The 9,572-nt window shown below is 41.3% G+C and overlaps 1 protein-coding gene across 2 annotated transcripts in view; it reads right to left on the bottom strand.

The window, feature by feature from the left end:
• Positions 1-934: 934 nt before the first annotated feature.
• The window catches only part of DUSP22 (dual specificity phosphatase 22), a 43,221-nt gene continuing 34,583 nt past the window's right edge, over positions 935-9,572 (bottom strand). For both annotated transcript variants that reach the window (XM_064705372.1, XM_064705373.1), the window contains 3 exons: positions 9,313-9,387; positions 7,626-7,797; positions 935-4,777 (listed from right to left, as the gene is read on the bottom strand). In XM_064705372.1, the coding sequence (XP_064561442.1) occupies positions 4,592-4,777; positions 7,626-7,797; positions 9,313-9,387 (433 nt within the window). In that variant the 3' untranslated portion in view covers positions 935-4,591. The remainder of the gene's footprint in view (positions 4,778-7,625; positions 7,798-9,312; positions 9,388-9,572) is intronic.

The following is a 9,572-nucleotide window of genomic DNA, read 5'->3' as shown; positions in this document are numbered from 1 at the left end:
CAGAGCTATCTGCAGACACACCTACTTTATTCTAGTGGAAGGTATTACTGATTAGATGAATGCCCAAGATTCCTTAGGAATCACCATCCACACATTCCCAATAGTATATAAAATAACAAATGCTGGGAGAGGAAGGAGAGGGAAAAAAGACAAGACTCAGAACTCACTGTGCCTGAGCATCTAATTCTGCCTTCATGATAAGTGAGTCCCACTGCAAAAACAGTTCAGCCTTCAGCAATGATCAAAATGGACATGAGATCTGGCTATGATCTGACTGATAATAATCTCAGGTTGGTGGGCTTTTTGGCTTAGGTTTGGATTTTTTTTTCCAATTGCCTCTCTAAGCAGAGGTAGCATCAAACCAGAAATTCAGTGAGTTATCTGTGTGAATTTGAATGGGGCATTTCCTCCCTTACACTCTAAGTTTTTTAATGTTTTCCCCTGAGAATCATCTGCCACTTACATCAACTTCCTCTGACAGACAGCTACTGAGAGCCTTGAACACTGACAGCCTGAAAACTAGGTAAGTTTTACAGCTGGTTAAGCCCTAAATCAGTGTGCTATGGAAAAGAAGGTATTTTGAAATAATAAAAAAAATAGGATTCACCACATACCCTGTTCAATCATGGGCCAGCAATCAGTAAGACATGTACAGTCTTGCATGTCTTACTTGCATGTCTTACTTACAATCAGTAAGACATGCAAGTCCCTCCAGGGAGATTGTCAAGAGGTGCTTGTGCTGAAGATTCTTGAACTCACCTGGAAGTAGTCGGTGAAAAGAGAGGTAGTTTCAAGAAGTCCGTGTGCAGGAGAAAAAAGAAATCAAAACAGCAAAATGAGTTAGTCTTGTACTCTTAATGTACCTGCAGGGATACAAACAGCAAGTAGAAACCTTCTGGACACTACCATTGATTTCAAGAAATACAAAAGCAGATCAGGTGTTAACATTTAATTTTATTTATAAAAAAATTGTAGAACGTATTAAATACAAACATTTGGAAAAAGCAATCAAGGCTTCGCTAAGATGCCCAGGAAGAGGAAGACAGAGAATCAAGAAGCTTACCAGATTCAGAATTTTTAAACTAGTGGAATAATTGCTATAATTTTTCACTGACATCTTTATAAGTGGTGGCCATTATAGCAACCAAAGTCATTATCCCTTTTAAAAAACAGATATGATTTGCCATATCTTCCCACTCAACCATAAAATGTAAGGAAGCAACTTTTTCCAGGTTAAAAAACTTAGTAATAAATACTATTAATGCATTTACCCATTACCTACATTCTAAAACACTAGACATTTGCTTATAATCACACATGGATATCAAGTTTAGCCCAAAAAAAATCGATTATACATTTCAAATCTGAATATCCAATAAGGTGTTATAAACTTTATACATTTTCCAGTGAACATCAAAATGAGGACAGTGTTTTGAAGTACAGAAACAAAATAACTGAATGCATCATCTACACTATAAATGCCAACTACTAAGAGGTGAATTGGGTCTAGTCATGTTCCAGATAGCTGGAAAGTCCTACAAATTGCCACTGAAAGGCTGGTTGGAAGACAAATCATGTCACATTCTCAGCCTGCATTAGCTCCTCTCCCTCTCCAAAAGGCTAAAGGTGAGAACTGTAGCTCTCTCTTCTGCACATGTGGTAATCAGAGAGCAAACCATCATTCTGCTCTCTATGTGGACAAACCAGATGCAAGTTTCCTTAGACTGCTGTTGCTCTTATACTGCTCTTACCTGCAGTATGCAGTACACAAAGACCGCTGCACAAGATGTTGAAGGTGGAGACTGCAGAAAATATCCCTTCGCCTTTCAAAAAGAGAGAAGCACTTCCACTCACTAACAATATGGCATTCCCTCCATCTTCCCAGCTTACCCTGTATCTGCTTTGGAGCTGCAGCATAACACACACTGATGTTGGCTATGTGGCCTTAAAGCCAAACTCAGTTCCAAAAAAAATCCTGTTGAAGGGACGGACTCTTTGGAGATAACCAAACTATTAAAAAAAACCAGTGCAGATAATCTAGGACACATGAAAATTAACAGATATCTCCCATTCTGCCTTCTATGTGTCAGAACAATAAAAGAACTGCCAACTTACCAGCACCCACAGCGTTACTGCTGAAAGGACAAGAGTGCCAGGAGTGTTACAGGATACACAATGTTGGCAGCCAGCTACAGGAAGGACTGGCTGGATACCTGCAAGACCATGGGCAGAACATTTCTGACAAAGCTGCCCTTTGGCAATGGGCTGACGCTGCCCTATGTATCCTATCATGAGTAGAGGGTTGAACAAATGGCATCCTGAACGTGTGTCAGACCCTGTTACCGAGGAAAACATTTTCCAATTTTTACATCTACCCTCAGAGCACAGAAGGGACTGCCAATGTGGACACTGCTGGGCTGGAACTGTTAACCAGACTATCATTTGCAGATCAACATCTTCAGAACAGCTAAATACCCCTCTTACAGGCAATCACACAGCAACTGCTGGATATACCAAACAGGCAGTGGTTCATTTAGCTTCAAGCTTGAAAACAAGGTCAGTTCCAGCACTTTTCCCAAATCCAGCAACATCCCTTACTGCAACAAAGAAATTATTATCCTGCTCTCATTGTGCTCAGTACACTTCAAGCACTTAGTGCAATGAGAACCCTGATGCAGGCTTGGCCTCAGATGAAATGGACAGGTCAGTTCCACCCCATTCCCTTTTTTCCTTTTAGGCAATTATTGATATGCACGACCCGTATTTCACAAGCCATAACATATTTTTTTCATGATACTTAACAAAAGATATTTAACAGCCAGAGTTTACTTGACCCAAAAGCCTTGCTCCCATCCAAAGAATTCACTGCCACCTGCAAGCAGGAAATCACATGTAGAGGAATCTTGTGAAGGAATGGGAGGCCAGAGTACTGAAGAAATTGAAAGAGACACAATTTGGATACTATTTAGTATGCTGATTGCTTCTCACTCAATGCTCAGCTTTTAGCATGATACACACCACACTTGGACAAATGAAGGGCTTGATTTTAGTTTTTCACATCTTGGCTGTTTGGGTGGTACTTTTTATTTTCTAGAATCTAGAAAAAAGAATCTAGAGTCTAGAAGAAAAGCAGGCCTTCCATCCTCCAAGTCAAAGACAAGAAATCCTGATCTTGGCATCAGGGCCACCCTGAATTACACCATGTCAGAAAGCAATACATTGCCCAGCATCCCTAGTGGCATGTTTGAAATTACACTCTTACAAGCTGCTTCAGTCAGGCAATGGCTCCATTCCAGAAAAACACAGCATTACCAAGGGAGGAGTATGGCCGCTAGTTTCGACCTAGTTTAAAATATATTGTACAAATGCATTCCCATAAATCTGATCACAGCAAAATATATAGTGGTGCTTAAATGGCAGGAAAGTTGAATTCCAAGAACTCAATCTTTAAACCAGCGAGAAATATGGGCAATTTTAAAAGAAAACAATAAACTTCTCAAATACAGACATTTTGAAATATACGTGCATACGCACTCTCGCACACACACGCACCCACTTACTTCACTCAGTGTTAGATTAAGATTACACAAGGCAATTTTCAAGGTTGCATTTACAACCACAATGACAAGAACAGCATTTTTGAGGTAGCTGAAGTCAAAGAGCAAACCACAGCACAAGCAAAGAAACAGGTGCTGGCACTCACACCGAGCCCACTCTTTGGAGACGCGCTATCGTGTGCGCAGGGGCGTGTGCTGAGGAGGCACGTGTTCCGTGGGGAATGAAGGTCAGTGGCTCTGGAGACATGAGAAACTGCTCTCCAGAAAAGCTTACATTGGGAGACCAGATGCACAGTCAAGGGAGCACGGCTCAAATCACTGCACATCAGCTGAGCTGTGGTAACAGCCTGGGTGCTCTTGGTCTGTGGCAGGTCTGCCGACAGCTCAGTCTCACGGGCACTGAAGCAAAGACAACTGTGGCGGTTGAAGGTGTTATTACTCAGAGCTGTCTGTCCCACTTCTCTCCTAGATGCCACTGCTGGGGGAAAGCTACTTGGGCCCCTGTCTCATCTGCTCCAGCTTTCAGCCTGCACTCAAGTTCACACCCACCTCCACACTATTACTTGCCAATGGACTGTGAGCAGGAGCAGCAGAGACCCAGACTCAAGTTCCCTTCTTCAGGTGCAGTAACACCTTGGCCGCACTAAGAGTGCAGAGATGCCAAACTGCCACAGCTTGAATCACCAGACTTCATCTCTCCAAGCCCTTTGCTAGCCTACAACAAGAGGAGTTGAGCTAACCTCACAGCAAATGCCAGGCAATGTGGGCAGAAGGGGACATAGGTGTGGCTGGCAGACAGACTGCCTCAGCCACAGTCACTGGATCCTGTCCCTGGGCACAAACAGAGCTCGATCCTGCCCGAATTACCAAACTGTGTGAAACACACTCATACACACACACACATAATGTCATCAAGAAGCTTTCTATAAATCAACAGTTTGCATGGCTTACTGCTGAAAGTCTTGAAGGTGGGATGGAAAACATGGCAAGATGTTTTGCAAAAGTAGAAAGAAAAAAAAATCGGCCTCTTGCAACTAGGTCTCTGTTGTGTAGTTGCTGTATGAGAGTGATGGCACAGATGAGAAGTTGTTATTCCACTGCCTTCCTCCAGTAGTCTGATGCAACTCTGCCTGCTCTTTGTATTTGCTCAGAAGATTTTTGGCTTCTTGCAGATCCTGAGAAGAGTTTTCCCCATATTCTTCTTTCAGCCACTGCCTGAACTGGAGAAATTGAAAAGACATATACAAAATTATGAAACAGTAACATGAAATGGATGAAGAAGTAATTCTTCTTCCTGTCCTACAGAATTTAAGTAACCTTTAGGATCATATAGTTTAAAGAAAAGCACTGCAAATATTGCATGACCTTCAACAGCAGCATGGAATGCACAGCACAGGAACACATATTTGAAATCACTGACACCCCTTACATGTCCTGAAATGACACATCTGTGGAACAGCTTGGCTGACTGGACTAATACAGAGTAAGGAACACCTGCTGGGAAAGGACATCCTGGACTTGAAATCTCCTGGTTCCTGCTGCATACACAAACAATGAGAGGAATTAGCATGGAAACCAAAATGATCAGCCAACTTGCCAAAGTCACAACAGGCTGCAAGAAGGTTGAAGATCAGAAAGTGAACCACTCTTACAGGTTTTTTATTATGAGCCCACAAACACCAGTAGTAAAAAGTGTAGTGTGTATATCCTGATAGGTGTCTTCTAGAAAGAAATAGTCTATGAGTTTTACAAGCTATAGAATAGGACCCCATATGCTACTGATATGAATGACTGAATTTGGTACATGGTAACATATGTACCAGGCCCAGCTGATGGTCAGTCCATCTGTATCCTGCTTTGAGAGTAACCAGATATAACTGATGAGGAAAGAATCAAGCAACAGCAGGGCAATAATGCTGGGACCTTTTCGCTGGCCATTTCCTCAGCTTCCAGCAATTTTCAGCTCAGGTGCTCTCAGAGGTTGAGGCAGTATCTTTGTGTCTGATAACACAAATTCATTCTTTTGTCATGATATCTCATTTTAAGCCCCCATTTTTTTTTACCACAAGATACCTGTATTCCAACAAGCTCCATAAGTGCATATTGTATAAATCCCCCACTCTTTTTTCTTGATTTGGACCTGCCAACAGATAACTCTGTCTCAAAGGAAAGAGTGGAAATTTCACATGTTCACTTTTCCGATCCATTCAGCTCTGACACTGCCTGCTGAAGAATTTGAGTCCAGCTGAGGACAATTCCAGCTGAGGAACTGTCCAATTCCTGACAATTTTGTTGAGCTCACCTGCAGAAGCAGCTAGTAAACACAGACTCCAACTGTTGTGTCCCAGTGAGGATAATAATATTTTCCAAACCTTAACCTTCATAGCTTTGCTGTGTTTGGGGCTCATGAAATAGCTTGATCCATAAAGGTAATTTACTAGGATACTGGGAGACAAGACCTCAACACAGATACTTCCATTCCTTAAAGAGGTCCTCAGGCAAATCTGAAGCCTCACGCTACCATGCAGAAGATTGGAACCGGTGCAAACTATGTCATGACCTTAGTGACTAAACCTCATCCTTTAGGACCTTTAAGATCTAGAGGACAACATTCCAGAGAGGCCACAGGATACCACCACCCTTTAGTGGAACAGCAAAACACCAAATGCTGCTGAAATCTGAAAAAAGTTCACGCCCTGGGCAGATGGCATCATTCCACCGAAATCAGGTGTGTAAACAGACACCTGCTGAGGATGTGGTTGCTCTTAAGAGACTAAGAAACTACAGCCCAGCCAGTGAATACAGGTGGATACTTCTTTTTGCAACCTACTACCTCCCCCTCAGTGAATAAAGACAGAATGCACAGTCCATGGTGGATGAAAAAAGAGAGACGTTACTGTCTTTATCAGGCTATTTGCATACAGCCTTAATTGTCATTGCTGTTAGACCAAACCAATTAGAGTAGAAATGACTGTAAGGGAGGAAGGAGACAAGTCTGGAAAGTCCCTCTCTGACTTTTGTCTCTTAAAAATCAGTTATTCTACCATTTACACCAGTTCCAAATGATCCAGGAAACATTCAGTTACATATTTAAAACAAACACAAATATTTACAGTTGCTAGCTGCATCACGCAAAACAAATGGTAATTTCTAAACTCTGAGCTTTCTGCAGCAGAATGACAGGGATGGAATAAAAAAACCAACATCCTTTGTCTTGTGTATTTTGCTTTCTGACTTTGGTTCACCTCTGTTGTTATTTTTAATAAGCACAACAGGCACAAAAGCCCACACAACAACAACAACATGCTGAGCAATGGAAAATGGAAGGGACGGCCACAGCAGGTTGGTAACGTAAGTGGAAGTCACCAATCACCCACAGGGAGCACGTCCTTTGCGTAGGATGGGGTTTTTTTGGAGTAAGAAACTAATTTTTATTTTATGAAACCCCTTTAGCTATCCTACCCTTTCATCAATTCTCCTAGTCTTACAAAACCTTCAAAAGGCTCATAAGAAAAAAAAGGTTCAGATCTGAGGCTGCCCTAAACATCAGAAAATTTATCAAGTCTTAGCCACAGAAGGTGGGAGGGGGGTCACAACACACAAATGATAATGAGGACTTAGTTAAACTCCTGGACATGAAATATTTGTGATGATGATTTCTTTCCTGCTATTCCAAATGAATGTGTTGGGAGGAAACTCACTACTTTTATACAACTGCTAGTTATAGGTTGGCCTTTTACCTATGTTCTGAGAACTCACCCTTTACCTTCTACCCCTCTAAAGGTGTTAATCTTCAACTGCATCTTAGCTCACATGAAACAACCACCAGACAGCACAGTTGGGCAGGAGGTGTTTAGATGCTGTGCTTGATTCCTTCTCCCACCCAGCATTCCCTGATACCTTCAGATCTATCTGTATCTCCTTAGTAGAACTGGCTGGGCTAATAAGCCATTCCCTCAAAGTAAAAACAGGGAGTCAGATAAACCACACAGACCACAAAATAGTGAGAAGTAGCTCATGACCTGACTTGGAGTTGTGTTTCCCAGTTCTTTGTTGTAGTTCATTTACCTGATCAACATCATGCTTTTCGAATTCCTGCAGCTGTCTCTGGAAGCCCATGTTTGGATTGGCACAGGACCTCGCCGCGCGGACAACTGACAGCGCATCTTCCCAGCCAAAGTCTGTGATGGTCATGATGTAGGCAACCACCAGTGTGACACTCCTGGAGACACCTGCAAGGCTGCATGGAAAAGGGGTGCAATACACTGAAGCAGTGCTGTACTTCACTGTCACAGCTAAAAGCATCACTTTTCAACATCACAGACTGCTGTGTTGCTTGCCATGAGGAAGAAATAATATCATATTTTAGTTAAATGGTCTTGGTGCTACTTTTGTAAATGCAGTAGAAAAAAATCTACATGATACAGAAAGTGGGTTTTGAGTGGTAATTCATATGAGGCTGAAAAGGAAAAAATAAGCATGAAGTAGTCACAAAAGCAGGGGACAGTGCACACATTTTAAGTTAAATTCAGGTTTTAAAAAGGCAGAAGTAAGTCACCCACTTTCTTCTGTTTATAAAGATGAGAGCAGTAAAATAAGACTGTTTCCTCTCCACCATGAATAAAGGCTGCAATTTCATGGGGCCAAAATGAACTTTAACTGAACCAGTAAGAGATACATATGTCTGGTTGCTTGAGTTCCTCTTTCTGCTATTGACTGCATTGTGCAGCTTAAACTCTCAGGACTCCAGTTTCCCTAGATGAAAAGCTGGGATAGAGTAAGAATCATTCATTATGCCTAGTCGGACAACACTGGACAAACTCAGAATCATTTCTATTGACAGTATAAAGAATGTGTTAGAGTTATATTTACCACAGTAAAAATATAGAGTTACCAGTTTCTTTCACCATTTTATGTTTCTGCATACTTCACAAATTTAAATATATGTTTTTTTTAAATCTATTACTATTCAGACCACTTATTCCTGTTTTGTATACATCAAGACTGACCAAATGGCTCATGCATAGCCCTGTCATGAGTCAATAGGAAAGTGAGGATTTATACTCAGGGCCTGTGTACAAGTCCAGTGTTCAAATCATGAGATGACTCTGATTCCAGATATAGACTCAGATATGTCCTTTGGACATATAGCACAAACACCACAACCAATAGCAGAAAGCAAGAAAAAACCCAGGGTGGGATTTCCTTTTCTATTCTTTACAGTCCCAGGAGCATCTCCCAATCAGGGTCTTGCTATTAACAAATGCAACATTTGAATGCCTCAGCAGTTTAAAGAAAAGAAAGAGGGAAAAAATCAATTTCTGTTCAGACAGGTTTTTTTAACAATTCTGAAGTCACCAAAACAGCTGTTAGAGAAACTAATCAAATCTTAGGATTATGGAAATCACATTTACAAATACAATGACTAAAATGATGGGAAATAAACAGTATGTCTTCAGCCAACACATTCCTAGTCAAATAAATCCTACAAAAATGTTTGATAAGAGAAGGTCAAGAAGATTTCTTGGGCTCCTTTCATCTCCAAGCAGCTGCCCACCCCAGAGACTCCAAAGTCCTAGCAAAAGGCTTTAATAGCATTTGCAAATCTTCTGGGGCTTTTTGTATAAAGGGGTCAATTCAGTCCAAGAGGATGTTGCTGCAGAGGGGAGATGACCACTAATTTATTAAAATTATGAACATCCAAATCAAGGTAGAGAAACCCTTAGAAAGTTTTTTTAGCGAGCAGTATACATACCAGTGAACTAAGCAGCCTTCACCTGCGAGCCGGCACTCATGGATAAATTTGATGCTCTCTCTGAAATGCCTTGCTCTGAAAACAAAAGCAGAAGGAGGATAAAGAAAGTGCTGTATTTAGTAAAATCACTACTTAGAAAGAAAGAAATATATCCGAAAGCTCACCTCACGCCGTTTCTAGAATTTAGAACTGAATACAGGTCTTACAAAGTAAAAGTTATTGTCTGCCAATAAACATAGACCTCACTGGCATAAGATATT

This window comes from Zonotrichia leucophrys, chromosome 2 (genome assembly GCF_028769735.1).
Source record: "Zonotrichia leucophrys gambelii isolate GWCS_2022_RI chromosome 2, RI_Zleu_2.0, whole genome shotgun sequence".
Classification (NCBI taxonomy): domain Eukaryota; kingdom Metazoa; phylum Chordata; class Aves; order Passeriformes; family Passerellidae; genus Zonotrichia; species Zonotrichia leucophrys.
Note: the sequence above shows the minus strand (reverse complement) of the source record. Positions and strands in the feature narration are given on the sequence as shown.